The sequence below is a fragment of the Solanum dulcamara genome, chromosome 7 (assembly GCF_947179165.1).
Source record: "Solanum dulcamara chromosome 7, daSolDulc1.2, whole genome shotgun sequence".
Taxonomy (NCBI): domain Eukaryota; kingdom Viridiplantae; phylum Streptophyta; class Magnoliopsida; order Solanales; family Solanaceae; genus Solanum; species Solanum dulcamara.
Genome location: NC_077243.1, coordinates 78,338,636 through 78,356,364, shown reverse-complemented (window position 1 = coordinate 78,356,364; position 17,729 = coordinate 78,338,636). Strand labels below are relative to the sequence as shown.

The 17,729-nt window shown below is 35.8% G+C and overlaps 4 protein-coding genes across 6 annotated transcripts; 3 read left to right on the top strand and 1 right to left on the bottom strand.

Annotated features, from left to right (window-relative positions):
* The first annotated feature begins 3,128 nt into the window (after positions 1-3,128).
* LOC129895072 (probable histone H2AXb) lies at positions 3,129-11,681 on the top strand. The gene is made up of 4 exons (XM_055970709.1): positions 3,129-3,398; positions 4,116-4,299; positions 4,944-5,058; positions 11,610-11,681. The coding sequence occupies exons 1-3, from the start codon at positions 3,192-3,194 to the stop codon at positions 4,994-4,996; spliced, it is 444 nt and encodes a 147-aa protein (XP_055826684.1). The 5' UTR covers positions 3,129-3,191; the 3' UTR covers positions 4,997-5,058; positions 11,610-11,681.
* Positions 5,065-16,919, top strand: LOC129895073 (probable histone H2AXb). 3 transcript variants are annotated; one of them, XM_055970710.1, is made up of 4 exons: positions 5,065-10,618; positions 11,610-11,793; positions 12,417-12,533; positions 16,787-16,919. In XM_055970710.1, exons 1-3 carry the CDS (start codon positions 10,412-10,414, stop codon positions 12,467-12,469), a joined length of 444 nt encoding a protein of 147 aa, XP_055826685.1. In that variant the 5' UTR covers positions 5,065-10,411; the 3' UTR covers positions 12,470-12,533; positions 16,787-16,919. The 3 variants fall into 3 exon arrangements, with proteins under 3 accessions (XP_055826685.1, XP_055826687.1, XP_055826686.1); XM_055970712.1 differs by lacking the exon at positions 16,787-16,919 and having other exon boundaries at positions 12,431-12,515; XM_055970711.1 differs by lacking the exons at positions 12,417-12,533; positions 16,787-16,919 and having other exon boundaries at positions 11,610-11,991.
* LOC129895076 (early light-induced protein, chloroplastic-like) lies at positions 13,884-15,197 on the bottom strand. Its single transcript, XM_055970714.1, has 2 exons — positions 15,057-15,197; positions 13,884-14,166 (listed from the first exon to the last, which is right to left on the bottom strand). The coding sequence occupies exons 1-2, from the start codon at positions 15,195-15,197 to the stop codon at positions 13,960-13,962; spliced, it is 348 nt and encodes a 115-aa protein (XP_055826689.1). The 3' UTR covers positions 13,884-13,959.
* Positions 15,344-17,183, top strand: LOC129895074 (probable histone H2AXb). The gene is made up of 2 exons (XM_055970713.1): positions 15,344-15,857; positions 16,787-17,183. The coding sequence occupies exons 1-2, from the start codon at positions 15,651-15,653 to the stop codon at positions 17,009-17,011; spliced, it is 432 nt and encodes a 143-aa protein (XP_055826688.1). The 5' UTR covers positions 15,344-15,650; the 3' UTR covers positions 17,012-17,183.
* Positions 17,184-17,729: the final 546 nt, after the last annotated feature.

Sequence of the window (17,729 nt, the reverse complement as noted above, 5' to 3'; positions counted from 1 at the left end):
GTGGCGCGCCGCGCCAGAGACTAAACTACTGAGGCATGTTTCTGGCGCGATAGTGGCGCGTCGCGCCCTTATAGCGCCAAGGCCATTGTTCTGAGTTCTAGAATTTGGCCTGAAAAACCTTGCACAACTTTTAGTGGTGCGCCGCGCCAGAGCCCAAACTACTGAGGCATGTTTCTGGCGAGATAGTGGCGCATCGCGCCACTGCGGCGCCAAGCCCAGTTTTCCAGCAATTGCAACCCAGGCTTGAAAATGAAATTACTGTCGTGCTAGTTCATCTTAGGATCGTCATATCTTTTGACTCTGAACTCTAAAATTTACGTTCTTGGTGGCGTTGGAAAGAAAACTCGACGACCTTTAATTTGATAGGTTGTGGGCCACCCAGATTGACGTCCTTCAAAAGATAGGGTCGTTAGAAGTCGACTCCTCATACAAACCCATCCTAAACTTAGCCACGACGGATCTTTTGGACTTAGCTCAGCCCTAGGGGTCCTCTATGACCCCACATCACCTCCAACGCTCTTTAGTTTCTTAGGGAATCATCTTAACTCGAGCACATACTTCGAACTAAATACGACGGGCCCCACACGTGTACAATGAAGGCCCGAATCTTAAGGGAAAATTTTTGAGCGGTGTTACAAAAGCGTACCTCAAATTGGCCAAAGCCATGGCTGTCGTAGCTCTCTCTGTCTCTACATTTTTCTTTTTTTTTTCCAAGTTGAAAGATAAAGTCTAAATAAAAGAATAGTCATCTTTACATGTATTTATACTCTCCCTTAGAGTGTGACACATGGTAGCCCCTAGGGGTGATACGTGGCAGCCCCTAGGGGTGACATGTGGCAGCCCTCTAGGGCGCCACCTCAATCATGCATCCAATCCAAAGCCGCCAGGTAGCAGCGTGGTGGTCCACCCAAACTGCTGCATCACCTACCTAACCCTAAGTAGGTGCATCACCTGCTTGTCTAAGTAGGTGCATCACCTGCTTGTCCAAGTAGGTGCATCACCTACTTGCTTCGAGTAGGCGCATCATTTCCTTATTTCTCTTTCGTGTGCTCGTAATCTCGTCTGACTTCAAGAGCCTATGTATTCCTTGCTACTTAAGCTTGACGTGTACTCAAGTAGCTTAGTATGTAAAATGTCCCAAGTAATAGCTTTCACAAGTAAGTCGAGTCCTACGACTCACTACTTAACCTCCAACTTCTTTCGGATTCTTATAACCCTATTTCCAATCTTCTCCCTTATAGAGTATCTCCTTCTCCTTTCCTTAGGATTATTTGATAGCGTTATAGATTATCCGACTCACATGATGACTTCTAAGAAACTTATGAGACTTCCCAGAAACTTAAGAAGCTTAAGAAGCATTCAAGGTACCAAAGTACGGGGTGTAACAGAATGAATCGTTTCTTTTATTTTTGTGTATGGTTAATAACCGAATAACCGAACCGAACCAAGCCGAAATCGATAACAACCAAACCGATGAATGGATGTATATTTTATTTAGTTTGATTTGGTTTTAATAATTTTAAAACCAATTAAATTGGTTTGATTTTGATTTTGACCAATAACCGATCCAAACCGACCCGTGAACATCCTTAGCCACAACCAAAATTGGACAAGACTCAATCACTTGCCATGTGCCTGGAATGCATTTTATAACTATCGACTGCATTTTGGGCAGATCGCTTATATGTGTGCCGCTACATGACTTTGGAATTGTCGGTTGGGCACCGATCCCGTGCCCTTAAGTCAATGTCAATGCAAGCTCACACATGCCATAGCCATGACTTGGCACCAATGCCCCATGGCTAGCTACCTTTAACAATGCTAGTCCTTAATGTTTGTCTTGAATATCAATGCCACGCCCTTGTGTGGTTGTTTTGTTCACATCATAGGTTTGCCAACACCTTGTTGCTGATGTTTGCTTTTGCATGTTAATTACGCCCCTACGCATGCGTATGATAAGGCCAACATATTCATAGCCTTGCCATTATCATATTCAATTCAAGCTCATCACTAAATTATATAGAGGTTATAATGGATGAATTTTTTTATAATAATAGCAAGAAGTACTATGAGGAGATTGTTATACAAGTATGAAGTACTTTAAAAAGAATATTTTAGTATTTAAATAGTTTAATTTTTGCGTAGCTAATAAACATATTCTTATACCATATTCTTACGTGTAATTTTAGGAATAGTTATTTTATTATAGTAAATAAAATAATACATAAATTCTTATGTAACTTAAAGTAGTATTATAATACATACAATCAAATGATACATTTAATCATTTTTTACACGGTTAATCAAAATCAAATATTATATTTTTTTCACATAAATTAAGGGAAACTATGCAAAATAGATCAAATTGTGAAATTATTTATCCAAATTGGATCAATCCCAAACTATTTATCTTTAATGGATCCATGACCCAAACTATTTATCCTCTTACTCCACTTTTTCCTTTCTAATTTCGAGCATGACGTCAGCATTGCTAAAAAATAATCTTCTGTGATACTCTATCGGTATATTGATACATATCAGTATCATATATGATTGAGCTTCATTCTCTGTAATACTCTATCGGTATATTGATACGCTATCAATATCATATAAGATTTATCTCTTTTTTTTAAGAAATAAAAATAAACCAATTAAGAGAAAATTACTAAAGTCACAATTTTATTTATTAAACTCTAAATTAGTAGAAAATATATCCTTTGTGATACTCCGTTGGTATATTAATACCATATTGAAATCATATATAACTGGACTTACTCCTCTGTGATACTCCATCAGTATATTAATACACTGTCGATATCATATAGGATGGACGCTACATGTGAAATAAATCTATGTCATTTTAAAATAAAAAAAGAATGTGAAAGTAATTAGATATTTAATGATAAACACTTTCCTTTTTTGAAATATAAGTGTTCTTTTATCATAAATTTACTCCTAATTACAAATTTACGAAAAAGAGTCATCCTAGATTAATCTCCCGCCCAATTCTTAAAAGGTTTAGACCCATTTCCACGCTGGCAATCCTTGTGCCGATCAATTCAACCAATCAACACACTGCATTTACTCCTATATATAGAATCCATACTCTTCGTCTTTCAGCATTGACAGAAAAACAGCAGCGTACAAATTTAGAGCTAGAATTAGGGGTTTCTGTTTCATCCAAAAAAAAAATGAGTTCCGGCGGTGGATCAGGCAAGGGCGGCGCCGGTAGAGGCAAGCCAAAGGCATCGAAATCGGTGTCTAGGTCTTCAAAGGCGGGTCTCCAATTTCCCGTCGGAAGGATTGCCCGTTTCCTTAAGAATGGAAAATATGCTGAACGTGTGGGAGCTGGTGCACCAGTTTATCTGTCGGCTGTTCTTGAATACCTCGCCGCTGAGGTAATTTTATACTTGCTTTGGTCGATTGAATTTTACCGATTGTTTTTACTACTCTAATTTATGTGATTTTTCTACTTGATTTGGTCGGTTGAATTCAGATTTATTCCAATTTATGTGGCATGGTTTGAATCTAGTGTAAAGTCTAAGAAGGAATGATCCTTTTTTTTTAAAGCATGTTTGTATAACATAATATTTGTGATTATAAGACTTGAAATTTGTGTAGCTCAAAAAAGATTCTTATTAATTAAATGTAGAAATGAGATGTTTAAAGTTGAATTGATTTTGTTTATGTGGTTCTTTTTGGAACAAATTAACTAAGGAGATTGTATTACATAAACTGGAGTGGTTGCAGTGATTAATCTAGGTTCATTTGACTTCTGAATTCATCTATTTGTCAGTTTTATGCCTTGTTATTAATGTATGCAATGTTGGTTCTGTTTGTTCATAATATGTGTTAAACGATGTATATGAGCTTTGTTAAAGATAAACACACGGACAATTGGTATTCGTTATTAATTCATGTTGATGGTTGGATAATCATGTTTTGTAATGGGCTGTAACAATCAACTGAAGAGTTGGTGTAATGGTGTTTAGAGATTTATCTAGTTTAAAATGTTATGGATTATCTGGAGATTGTGATGTCCGAGTTGGATTCTTTGATGTGAAAAAACTTGTACAATCTTGTGAGTCTAAATTTATTATTATTTCTTAATCTAGGTGTTGGAGTTGGCTGGAAATGCAGCAAGGGATAACAAGAAGAATCGTATAGTGCCAAGGCACATTCAGTTGGCTGTGAGGAATGACGAGGAGCTGAGCAAGCTTTTGGGACATGTTACAATTGCTAATGGAGGTGTCTTGCCCAACATTCACCAGAATCTGTTGCCTAGAAAGGCTGGCTCAGGCAAGGGTGATATTGGATCTGCATCTCAAGAGTTTTAGAATAAATCAACTCCTAGTTTTGAAATCGATCTGAAGTGAACTCTTCATAGCCATGTAATATAGAATTGGCTTTTGTTTTGATAGTTTTGAATTCAATGGTTCTGTCAACTTGCTGTTTTGATATACTAAATGGAATTTTTTTTTTGTGATGTGAATGGAATTGAATCAATTAGGCTGTCAACTTGCAATCTGATATACAACTCGGAAAGTTTTTGTGAATGCAATTGGATCAATTGGTCTGAGTTAGATGTGTAGTTCTATCTTGTGACTTCCATTTGAATTCAAGCTTCTTTCAACTGCTTTATGACCTCCTGCTGAGGACTATGGGCTGCAGTTTTCTTTGTCAGTTTAAATTGGAACTACATTCTCCCTTTTTTAAGTATATGCTTCACAGCAACGCCTTGGCGTTTACGCATTTGGTAAAACTTAAAGTATGATATATATGCTGCCTTTTCTCCTCCTAAACAACTTTTTGGGCCCTACAATTTATGATCTGCAGTTTTCTGAATTCATTTCTCATTCTCTTTTTACCTTCTGTGATAACAAATATATGAAATGCTTGAGACATGTATATGTTCAGTGATATCAGGTGTTGTTTCAATGTAGTTTTGTTCCAGCAGAGTTGCATTAACATCAAGCATACTGCATTTCATCCATAAGTTTGCTATGTGAAACACCTGAATTTCAAGCATACTGACCAGGAAATAAGTGTCAAATCCAGGTTAGCCCATCTTCACCTTGTGTTCTTTATGACTTGAGTTTTGAGCTGGTCATTTTAACATTTTGACATAGAGTTTTCCTCTTAACATGTTAACAAAACTTATGCTGAATCATAATCGATAAACTGCAAAAGAAAGTAGATGTTTACAATATTTACACTTGGAGTTGGAGAAGGGTACTTCCTTTAACATAGTGAAAGCCAAGACAACTAATTCATACACGGCTGGCGTATACTAGCAAAAGCATCCAAAGATATAGAGGGGCTAACTTGAATGTTAACATGTATTTCCTGGTCAATGATAGCCACCATATCTGTAACAAGCTTGTGGTTCTACATCAAGACAACTCCTTGTGAAAACCTGTAAGCACTATGTTGTACATGTTAGCGATCTTGTTAAATTTTGCTAATGGATGTTTTATCATTCTAGTTTCAGTTAGTCATATTAGATGGCTTTCTATATTTAACTAGTGAATGAATGTTTCTCCTGAACTCTTGGTTATTATAACCGCGGTAGTTCCACAGAAGGATCTTCATTGGGGTATTAGATTGAATCCTTGAACTCCATCCTAGGGTCCAATGACATTTCCAAAGGGAGCTAAAGAATTCAATCTAACACCTAAATGAGGATTCTTCTAGGGAATTGCTACAACTATAATAAGTCAAGAGTTATGAAAGAACTTCCGTTCATTGGTTGAATTGAACATGGATAATTTGTATGTCGCTAATTGAATGACAGAGTCATTTTTCACTATTGGAGTTTATCAACTTCACTTACTTATTCAACATAAGTGTTGATGGTCTTTCATGAGTTGTTAGTATGTGGAAAAGCGGCAAGTTGCTTGTAGACCAAGTTCCGAACATACCCCGTGTAACATCCCAAATTTTTTTTCGCCAAGACTCGAACCATTCTTCATATGTATATAGACTTGAACGGAATGACTTCTAATTGTATATATGAGTTAGGATCAATTCCTAAGATGTGTATTAAAAAGTCACAGGTTCAAGCCTTGAAAACAGCCTCTAGTAGAAATGCAAGGTAAGGCTGTGTACAATAGACCCTTGTGGTCGGGCCCTTCCCTGGACCTTGCGCACAGCGGGAGTTTTAGTGCACCGGGCTGCTCTTAGATGTGATTTAGTGTTATAAGGGATATCTAACACCAAGCCAAGTCCAAAGAATTTCTATCGGCGAAGTTTTCGAATGAGTTTGTATAAGGGTCAACTTCAAACGACCATATTTTCTAGAATATAACGAATTGGGTGGCCCATGACCTATCAAATTAAATGTCTTTGAGTCTTTTTTCTAATGCCACTAAGATTGCATTTTTTGGAGTTCAGAGTAAAAAGTTATGTCTAGTTAATCAGAGAGGTGCTCGCCAAGTCCGCGTCGTGGACTTGGATAGTTTTTGCTTCAACTCGAAATTTCGGAAAAAAATGAACTATGGTGAAACACCTCCGCATCGTGGACCTGCTCCCGTGTAGTTCAAATTTGTGCAAAAATTTCCAGATTTTAGTAAGGGCAACTTGGACCATTCTCTAATTATATATAGACAAAGTTGGATGAATTTTGAAGACATTTTTTAGTCTTTTGCCTCCCCCAAAACCCTAAACTTCTTCCTCTTCTCTCTTAAATCATCTCCAACAAATTTGCTCTCAAACTCAAGGATTCAAGCTCTCCATTTAGGATCTAACATCAAGATTTTTTCAAGATCTACTCTAAGGTATGTAAGGCTACTCACAATGTTGGATTGCTTTCATCCACGTGCCCTACATCTTCATTGATTCGAGTTGAGTTGAGTTTTGAGGTTCCATGAGTTGAGTTTTGAGTTATTTATAATTTATAATGAGTTTTGTATATAAATTCATATGTATTAATGACGTTCTTGAGTTGAGTTTTGTTGAGAGCATGGATTTATGTATTCATTCACATGAACCAAAGATGAGAGTTCATTGTCATAATTTGTCTTGAGATTGAGATTGATGGTTTTCATGTATAAATAAAAATATTGCTTTCAAAATGAGATGATGCATATTTTAATGAGTTTGATGAAATTGAACATAGAGTTGAATGAGTATATTGGAGCAAGATGTTTGATGATGATGTAAATAATGTCTATCTTTAAAAAGGTAAAATGATTGATGAAAAGGTAATATTGATGATGATGTCTTGAGATGGAGTGGATTTGAGTCTAATATGAATACATGATATAATTTGTATAATTCGATTTGATTGGAGTCTTATGAGGATTTTGAGTATAAACGATTGTTTGAGAAAGAGTTTTAAAAAAATGATTTGTGAACGTTTTGAATAAATTATTTATGCACTATTTTGAGTTTAAAGAATGATTATTTTCATCTTTGATTAAGAAAGAGTTTAAGCATGAGTTGAGTTTGAAAAGTCTCTTAATTATTATTTTGAGCATCAGTATTTTGAGTATAAACGAGTTGAACATTTTTAAATTAAAACATCTATTTTGAGAATGAGGTGAGGGGTTAAAAATTATGTTTTAAATGCATTTAATATTTACTGCATTCATTGAGTTGAGATTGTATCAAATTTAAAGAGAAGAGTTTGATGATTGAGATGAGTTGATTTTTTTGTAAGAAGGCCCAATGAGACCAGATTGATCGAGTTTTGAAAAGAGTCCAATGAGATTAAATGAGTTGATTTGAACTAAGTCCAAAAGAGACTAAATGAGTATTTTGTGTATTTTTACTCACCCGATAGATATGAACGTATTGAGTCTTGGAAGGAGTATCGAGCACCGAATTGGGTAAGAGTACTACGTAGCTAACGTAGGAAATGATTGGATCGTTAAAGTCGGATGTTTCTTATTTCATTGTCTTGACATGATAGGACTTGATTGATTGTTGGATCCATGATTGGTTGATTCGTTCATACCCTGACAAAGTATTGAACGGACGTGGCAACAACGTCGGCTTGTTGCACATTACTAGCTCATAGGGGATGTTTGTCGGTTAGATAAACTCCCAAATTGAGTGGATTGTTCTTGATATAATTAGTTTGATTGAGATTGTAGATGATTGAGTCGATTTGAAATGCATTTCTAAATTTTGATTTGCATACCTGTTGAGTCGAGTTCTTTGAGTTTATTATTGAGTTGATTGAGTATGATGTGATTGGTATTGTAGATGATTGAGTCGATTTGTAAAACATTTCTAAATTCTAATTCACATGTCTATTGAGTTGAGTCCTTTGACTTTATTCGTTGAGTTGATGATATATGATTGGATTGGAGTTGATGATATATGATTGGATTGGAGTTGATGGTATATGATTGGATGGTATGTGATTGGATTGGATCGGATTGTATATGATTGGATTGGATTGTATATGATTGGATTGGATTAGATTGGATGGGATGTGATTAAATTGAATTGGATTGGATTTTATATGATTGGTCTTTGTCTAAGAGCCCGTTTGGATGGGCTTAAAAAAGTAACTTTTATGTATGAAGTGCTTTTAGAACTTTGAAGTGCTGAAAGTTATTTTTATAAATAAGCAGTTGAGTGTTTGGATAAAAGTGCTTAAATGAGGAAAATGATGTGAATTTTAGGGTTAAAAGAATAAAAATGGTAGTTTGGGAATTTAGTTAAAATATAAGGAATATAAAAATAATTTTCATGGTCAAAGAAAATGACTTTAAGCACTTAGAAAAAAAAAGTTAGGAATCCTAACTTTTCATTTTTGACTGACTTTAAGAACTTTATGGCTTAAAGTTAGCATTAGGCAAACACGTCCAAAAGCTAAAAAGTGGCTTTAAGTTGGTTTTGACCAACTTAAAGCCCATCCAAACGGGCTCTAAATCGTATTCTTCCTTTAGCCTTATGATACCTTGATTGAGTCTTTCTTATCTTTCTGATTGATATATCTGAACTGGTATTATTTTATTTTGATGCATGTTTCATTCTGCCATATTGCATATTCGTCCATTCCACGTACTGACGTCCATTTGGACCTGCATCGTTTCATGATGCAAAGATAGGTTTAAGAGATCATCAATAGGCACACAGTTGAGGATCTGTTCACACTCAGCTTATTGGTGAGTCCTCCCCTACATTCAGAGGATACCACTTATGTTATTCTTGCGTTGAGTTTAGTCTTTTCATTCTGATTTGAGGGAGCCATGAACCTGTCATTGACACCAATTAGATAGTAGTGATAGAGGCTTCATAGACTAGGTAGTGATGGGTCGATTGAGTATTTTATTTCCTTGAATTGTTCTTGTCAGACTATTTAATGACATAGATTGAAGTTCGATTTGTTGGCCTATGACCTTTTTTCCTTGAGCTAGATTGTTGATTAAAATTGCCCACTTAATTACCTCTTTATTTTAAGTCTTCCGCTGATTGAATGAATGAACGGATGTGTGATCAGGCCAAGTGGTTCGCTTGGGAGCCAGTAATGGTTTCTGAGTGCCGGCCACGTCTACGGTACCCTCCCGGGGCTTGACACCCCGTGTAATCCAAACAAATATTTCAACATAAAGTTATACACACTAACATGTTAACAAAACTTACATTGTTCCATATCTTAATTGATAATATACATATCTTAAAGGAGACTTTCATTATTCACACTTGTAGAAGGGCAGTCCTTTTAACATACTCTGTAAAAGCCAAAGCAACATAATCCCAACATAGCAAATCTTCTGTTCCAAATCTTGGCATTGGCCGTCATAAACCCATCAGACTTTCTCTCACCAGCTCCTTGAAACAAAGGTATGATAGATGCCAATGTTAGCACAACAATCGTCCCCAAAAACCAAGTGAAACCGCCGCTCGAAAGCTGCGAACATGTTGTTGCCGTCGGAGATTTCAGACCTTAATTTTAACATGATTCATTTGTGCAACAGCCTAACACCAAAATTAAGGTCTGAACTCGAGATCTCTGATATGTTAGTATATAAGATATTGTTTTAAAAAATGTTAGAATATCTCAACCTTAATAACAGAAGGAGGTGTTTATTTCGGTGTTGCTACTGTATCATTAAGGTGCTTGAACTTTGGTCCTCACCATCCTGCAAATTATTACGATACATACAATCAAATGATACATTCTAGTTACGGTCAATCAAATACTGTATTTTCTTGTGCATAAATTTAACCCTGATTACAAATTTACAAAAAAGAGCCATTCTAGATTAATCTCCTGCGCAATTCTCAAAACATGTGGGCCCACTTCCAAGCTGGCAATTCTTTTGTCCATCAACACACAACATTTACTCCTATATATAGAATCTGTACTCTCTTTTTCCTTCACCACTGACACAAAAACAGTAGCTTACAAATCGAGAGCTAGATTTTTAGGGTTTCTATTTTATCGGGAAAAACAATGAGTTCTGGCGGTGGATCAGCCAATGGCGGTGCTGGTACGGGGAAGCCAAAGGCATCAACATCTGTGTCTAGGTCTTCAAAGGCGGGTCTCCATTTCCCTGTAGGCAGGATAACTCGTTTCCTGAAAAACGGAAAATATGCTGAACGTGTTGGAGCTGGTGCACCGATTTATCTGGCTGCTGTCCTTGAATACCTCGCTACTGAGGTAATTTTATACTTGATTTGGTCGATTAAATTCAAATTTTACTCTAATTTTATGCGATTGTTTTTATTTGATTTAGTCTATTAGATTCAAATTTGTTCCAATTTTGTGTGATTGTACTTACTTGATTTGGTTGATTGAATTCAAATTTACTCCAATTTTATGCGATTGTTTTTACTTGATTTGGTCGATTAAATTCAAATTTACTCCAATTTTGTGCGAATGCACTTACTTGATTTGGTCGAATGAATTCAAGTTTCCCAATTTTATGCGGTTATTTTTACTTGATTTGGTCATTTGAATTCAAATTTACTTCAAATTCTGTAATTTGTTTTTACTTGATTTGGTCGATTGTATTCAAATTTACTCCAATTATTCCTGAAATGGCGTGCATCTGGTATCAAGTTTAAGAAGGAAGGAATATTTTGGTATTTGTAGTTTTAAACATGTTATAACATAACATTTGTGATTATAAGACTTTGAATTTGTGGCATTTGTAGCTAAAAAAGCTTCTTATTAAATGTAGAAATGAGAAGCTTAAAGTTAAATATATTTTATTTATGTGCTTCTTTTTGGAACGAATTAGCTAAGGAAATTGTGTTACATACACTGGAGCAGTTGCAATGATTAATTTGGTTTCATTTGTCTGCTGAATTCATATATTTGTCAGTTGTATGTTTTGTCGATTAATGTATCAATGGTGATTTTGTTTCTTCATTATTTGTGCTAATTGTTTTGTATGAACTTTTTTAATGGATTAACACTTGGAGAATTGGTATTGTGTTATTTATTCATGTTAATGATTGGATAATCATGTTTTGTAATGAACTGTGACAATCAATTGAAGAGTTGGTAGTTGGTAATGATGTTTAGAGATTTATCTAGTTTAATGTTATTGATTAACCAGAGATTGTGATGCTGGAGTTGGATTTGTTGATGTGAAAAAACTTGTACAATCTTTCGAGTCTAAATTTATTATAATTTCTTCATCTAGGTGTTGGAGTTGGCTGGAAATGCAGCAAGGGATAACAAGAAGAATCGTATAGTGCCGAGGCACATTCAGATGGCTGTGAGGAATGATGAGGAGCTGATCAAGCTTTTGGGTAATGTTACAATTGCTAATGGAGGTGTCTCGCCCAATATTCACCAGAATCTGTTGCCTAGAGAGTCTGGCTCAGGCAAGGCCGATATCAGCTCTGCATCTCAAGAGTTTTAGAATCAATCAACTGAAGTGAACAATTCATAGCTATGTAAAATATAGAATTGGCTTTTGTTTTGAGAATTTTGAATTCAATGGCTCTGTCAACTTGCTGTTTTAATATACTACTCGAAAAGTTTTTGTGATGTGAATGGGATTGGATCAATTTGGCTGTCAATTTGCAATCTGACATACAACTCCAAAAGTTTTTGTGAATGGAATTGGATCAATTGGTCTGAGTTTGATTTGTAGTTCTATCTTGTGACTTGCATTTGAATTCAAGCTTCTTTCAGCTACTTTAAGACCTACTGCTGAGGACTATGGGCTGCAGTTTTCTTTGTCAGTTTAAATTGGAACTACATTCTCCCTTTTTTAAGTATATGCTTCACAGCAACGCCTTGGCGTTTACGCATTTGGTAAAACTTAAAATATGATATATATGCTGCTGCCTTTTCTCCTCAACAACTTTTTGGGCTATACATTTTATAATCTGCAGTTTTCTGAATTAATTTCTCATTCTCTTGTTACCTTCTGTGATAACAAACATATGAAGTACTTGAGACATGTATATGTTCAGTGATATCAGGTGTTGTTTCAATGTAGTTTTGTTCCAGCAGAGTTGCATTAACATCAAGCATACTGCATTTCATCCATAAGTTTGCTATGTGAAACACCTGAATTTCAAGCATACTGATCAGGAAATAAGTGTCCAAAGTCCAGGTTAGCCCCTCTTCACCTTGTGTTCTTTTATGACCTGAGTTCTGAGCTGGACATTTTAACATTTTGACATATAGTTTTCCTCTTAACATGTTAACAAAACTTACGCTGAATCATAATCGATAAACTGCAAAAGAAAGTAGATTTTTACAATATTTACACTTGGAGTTGGAGAAGGGTACTTCCTTTAACATAGTGAAAGCCAAGACAACTAATTCATACACGGCTGGCGTATACTAACAAAAGCATCCAAGGAAATAGAGGGGCTAACTTGAATGTTAACATGTATTTCCTGGTCAATGATAGCCACCACATCTGTAACAAGCTTGTGGTTCTACATCAAGACAACTCCTTGTGAAAATCTGTAAGCACTATGTTGTACATGTTAGCGATCTTGTTAAATTTTGCTAATGGATGTTTTATCATTCTAGTTTCAGTTAGTCATATTAGATGGCTTTCTGTATTTAACTAGTGAATGAATGTTTCTCCTGAACTCTTGGTTATTATAGCCGCGGTAGTTCCACGGAAGGATCTTCATTGGGGTATTAGATTGAATCCTTGAACTCTGTCCTAGGGTCCAATGACATTTCCAAAGGGAGCTAAAGAATTCAATCTAACACCTAAATGAGGATTCTTCTAGGGAATTGCTACAACTATAATAAGTCAAGAGTTATGAAAGAACTTCCGTTCATTGGTTGAATTGAACATGGATAATTTGTATGTCACTAATTGAATGACAGAGTCATTTTTCACTATTGGAGTTTATCAACTTCACTAACTTATCCAACATAAGTGCTGATGTTTTTTCATGAGTTGTTAGTATGTGGAAAGCGACAAGCTTGTTGTAGACTAAGTTCCGAACATACCTTGTGTAATCCAAACAAATATTTCAACATAAAGTTATACACACTAACATGTTAACAAAACTTACACTGCACCATATCTTAATTGATAATATACATATCATAAAGGAGACTTTCATCATTCACACTTGTAGAAGGGCAGTCCTTTTAACATACTCTGTAAAAGCCAAAGCAACCTAATCCCAACATAGCAAATCTTCTGTTCTGTTAGAGTGGGTAAAAAGTCCCACATTGGTTGGAGAATGGATTGGTGGTCTCCTTATATGGACTTGGACAATCTTCCCCTCATGAGCTAACTTTTGAGGTTGAGTTAGGTCCAGGTGCCATATCTTTACATGGTATCGAAGCCAAGTCCATCCCCGTTTGGGCTCTTGGTCCACGCTTCAGTTAGGCCGTGGCTTGAAAGGAAGTGTTAGAGTACGTAAAAAGTCCCACATTGGTTGGGGAATGGATTTGTGGTCTCCTTATATGAACTTGGGGCAATCCACCCCTCATGAGCTAGCTTTTGAGGTTGAGTTAGGCCCAGGTGTTATATCTTTACACTTTTCAAATATCTGCATTGGCCGTCATAATCCCATCACACTTTTTCTCAGCACTAATCCTTTAAAAAATGGTATGATAGATGCCAATGTTAGCACAACACTTGACCGCCAAAACCAAGTGTAACCTCCGCTCGAAAGCTGAACGACAGATCCAATCATCGCCAACCTGTCGTTGATACACTCTGGTGCTGGATCACTAAAGGCAAACACGTCCCCAAATTTGGTGTTGGGCTGTTGCATAAATGAATCATGTATGTCAGTATATAAGATATTGTTTTCAAAAATGTTAGAATATCTCCTCCTAAATGCCAAGGCATTGCTGTGAAGCATATACTTAGAAAAGGGAGAATGCAGTTCCAATTTAAACTGACAAAGCAAACTGCAACCCATAGTCCTCAGCAGGAGGTCATAAAGTAGCTGAAAGAAGCTTGAATTCAAATGCAAGTCACAAGATATAACTACAAATCAAACTCAGACCAATTGATCCAATTCCATTCACAAAAACTTTTGGAGTTGCATATCAGGTTGCAAGTTGACAGCCAAATTGATCCAATCCCATTCACATCACAAAAAACTTTTCAAGTTGTATATTAAAACAAGAAGTTGACACATCCATTGAATTCAAAATTCTCAAAACAAAAGCCAATTCTATATTTACATAGCTATGAATTGTTCACTTCAGTTGACTTCAAAACTAGGAGTTGATTAATTCTAAAACTCTTGAGATGCAGAACTGATATCGGCCTTGCATGAGCCAGCCTCTCTAGCAAACAGTTGCTGGTGAATAAAAACAAATTGTAGAAATTGAAGTAAATTTGAATTCAAACGACCAAATCAAGTAAAAATAACCGCATAAAGTTGGGATAAACTTGAATTCATTCGACCAAATCAAGTAAGTGCATTCGCACAAAATTGGAGTAAATTTAAATTTAATCGACCAAATCAAGTAAAAACAATCGCATAAAATTGGAGTAAATTTGAATTCAATCAACCAAATCAAGCAAGTACAATCACACAAAATTGGAACAAATTTGAATCTAATAGACTAAATCAAATAAAAACAATCGCATAAAATTAGAGTAAAATTTGAATTTAATCGACCAAATCAAGTATAAAATTACCTCAGTAGCGAGGTATTCAAGGACAGCAGCCAGATAAATCGGTGCACCAGCTCCAACACGTTCAGCATATTTTCCGTTTTTCAGGAAACGAGTTATCCTGCCTACAGGGAAATGGAGACCCGCCTTTGAAGACCTAGACATGTTGATGCCTTTGGCTTCCCCATACCGGCACCGCCATTGGCTGATCCACCGCTGGAACTCATTGTTTTTGACTCACCGAATATTCCTATTTTCCATGCTGTGGATATTTTGAGTCCCTCAGAACGCAACTTTTTTCCCGATAAAATAGAAACCCTAAAAATCTAGCTCTCGATTTGTATGCTACTGTTTTTGTGTCAGTGGTGAGGGAAAAAGAGAGTACGGATTATATATATAGGAGTAAATGTTGTGTGCTGATTGGTGGAATTGATGGGCACAAGGATTGCCAGCTTGGAAGTGGGCCTACATGTTTTGAGAATTGCGCGGGAGATTAGTCTAGAATGGCACTGTTTCGTAAATTTGTAATTAGGGGTAAATTTATGCACAAGAACATACAGTATTACCATACAAATTGAGAGCTAGATTTCTAGGGTTTTTGTTTTATCTGGAAAAACAATGAGTTCCGGCGGCGGATCAGGAAATGGTGGTGCCAGTACGGGGAAGCCAAAGGCAACAAAATCTGTGCCTAGGTCTTCAAAGGCGAGTCTCCATTTCCCCGTAGGTAGGATATCACGTTTCCTGAAAAATGGAAAATATGCTGAATGTGTTGGAGCTGGTGCACCAGTTTATTTGGCTGCTGTCCTTGATTACCTCGCCGCAGAGGTAATTTTATACTTGATTTTGTCGATTAAATTCAAATTTACTCTAATTTTATGCGATTGTTCTTGATTTGGTTGGTTGATTCAAATTTACTCCAATTTTATGCGATTATTTTTACTTGATTTGGTTCATTAAATTCAAATTTACTCCAATTTTGTGTGTACTTACTTGATTTGGTCGATTGAATTCAAGTCTATCCCAACTTTATACGGTTATTTTTACTTGATTTGGTCGTTTGAATTCAAATTTACTTCAATTTCTGTAATTTGTTTTTTAACTTGATTTGGTCGATTGTATTCAAATTTATTTCAATTATTCGTGACATGGTTGGCATCTGGTATCAAGTTTAACAAGGAATGAATATTTTGGTATTTGTAGTTTTAAACACGTTATAACATAACATTTGTGATTATAAGACTTGGAATTTGTGGCATTTGTAGATGAAAAAGCTTCTTATTAAATGCAGAAATGAGAAGTTCAAAGTTGAATATATTTTATTTATGTGGTTGTTTTTGGAATGAATTAGCTAAGGAAATTGTGTTACATACACTGGAGCAGTTGCAACGATTAATTTCGTTTCATTTGTCTTCTGAATTCATATATTTGTCAGTTTTTATGTTTTGTCATTAATGTATCAAGGGTGATTTTGTTTGTTCATAATTTGTGTTAATTGTTGTGTATGAACTTTGTTAATGGATTAACAATTGGAGAATTGGTATTGTGTGATTAATTCTTGTTGATGGTGGGATAATCATGTTTTGTAATGGACTGTGACAATCAATTGAAGAGTTGGTAGTTGGTAATGGTGTTTAGAGATTTCTAGTTTAATGTTATTGGTGAACCAGAGATTGTGATGCTGGAGTTGGATTTGTTGATGTGAAAAAACTTGTACAATCTTTTGAGTCTAAATTTGTTATAATTTCTTAATCTAGGTGTTGGAGTTGGCTGGAAATGCAGCAAGGGATAACAAAAAGAATCGTATAGTGCCAAGGCACATTCAGATGGCTGTGAGGAATGACGAGGAGCTGAGCAAGCTTTTGGGTAATGTTACAATTGCTAATGGAGGTGTCTCGCCCAATATTCACCAGAATCTGTTACCTAGAAAGGAGGCTGGCTCAGGCAAGGGAGATATCGGCTCTGCATCTCAAGAGTTTTAGAATTAATCAACTCTTAGTTTTGAAGTCAACTGAAGTGAACAAGTCATAGCTATGTAATATAGAATTGGCTTTTGTTTTGAGAATTTTGAATTCAATGGCTCTGTCAATTTAATGTTTTGATATACAATTGGGGAAGTTCTTTTGAATGGAATTGGATGAACTTTTTTGGCTATACTCTGCTGTTTCCTGAATTCATTTCTCATTCTCTTGTTACCTTCCATTATAACAAAATTATGAAATGCTTTGAAATGTATATGATCAGTGATACCAGATGTTTCGATGTAGTTTTATTCCAGCAGAGTGGCGGAATTACCATCAAGCATACTGCATTTCACACATAAGTTTGCTATGTGAAATATCTGAATTACAAGCATACTGACCAGGAAATATGAAGTGCAGGTTAGCCCCTCTTTGCCTTGTGTTCTTTATGACCTGAGTTCCGAGCTGGACATTTTAACATTTTGACATAGTTTTCCTCTTAACATGTTAACAAAACTTGCACTGAATCATAATCGATAAACTACAAAAGAAAGTAGATATTTACAATACTTACACTTGGAGTTGGAGAAGGGCACTTCCTTTAACATAGTGAAAGCCAAGACAACTAATTCCTACATGGCTGGCGTATACTAACAAAAGCATCCAAGGAAATAGAGGGGCTCACTTGAATATTAAAGATGTATTTCCTGGTCAATGATATTCACCAGATCTGTAACAA

Excerpts from the sequence above, each read along its gene's own strand:
- LOC129895072 (XM_055970709.1), top strand. The coding sequence starts at position 3,192 with ATGAGTTCCGGCGGTGGATCAGGCAAGGGCGGCGCCGGTAGAGGCAAG. Across the intron at positions 3,399-4,115 it reads TTGAATACCTCGCCGCTGAG|GTGTTGGAGTTGGCTGGAAA; the intron begins GTAATTTTATAC and ends TTCTTAATCTAG. Across the intron at positions 4,300-4,943 it reads GCCTAGAAAGGCTGGCTCAG|TTTTGTTCCAGCAGAGTTGC; the intron begins GCAAGGGTGATA and ends GTTTCAATGTAG.
- LOC129895073 (XM_055970710.1), top strand. The coding sequence starts at position 10,412 with ATGAGTTCTGGCGGTGGATCAGCCAATGGCGGTGCTGGTACGGGGAAG. Across the intron at positions 10,619-11,609 it reads TTGAATACCTCGCTACTGAG|GTGTTGGAGTTGGCTGGAAA; the intron begins GTAATTTTATAC and ends TTCTTCATCTAG. Across the intron at positions 11,794-12,416 it reads GCCTAGAGAGTCTGGCTCAG|TTTTGTTCCAGCAGAGTTGC; the intron begins GCAAGGCCGATA and ends GTTTCAATGTAG.
- LOC129895076 (XM_055970714.1), bottom strand. The coding sequence starts at position 15,197 with ATGTCTAGGTCTTCAAAGGCGGGTCTCCATTTCCCTGTAGGCAGGATA. Across the intron at positions 14,167-15,056 it reads TTGAATACCTCGCTACTGAG|CCCAACACCAAATTTGGGGA; the intron begins GTAATTTTATAC and ends TTTATGCAACAG.
- LOC129895074 (XM_055970713.1), top strand. The coding sequence starts at position 15,651 with ATGAGTTCCGGCGGCGGATCAGGAAATGGTGGTGCCAGTACGGGGAAG. Across the intron at positions 15,858-16,786 it reads TTGATTACCTCGCCGCAGAG|GTGTTGGAGTTGGCTGGAAA; the intron begins GTAATTTTATAC and ends TTCTTAATCTAG.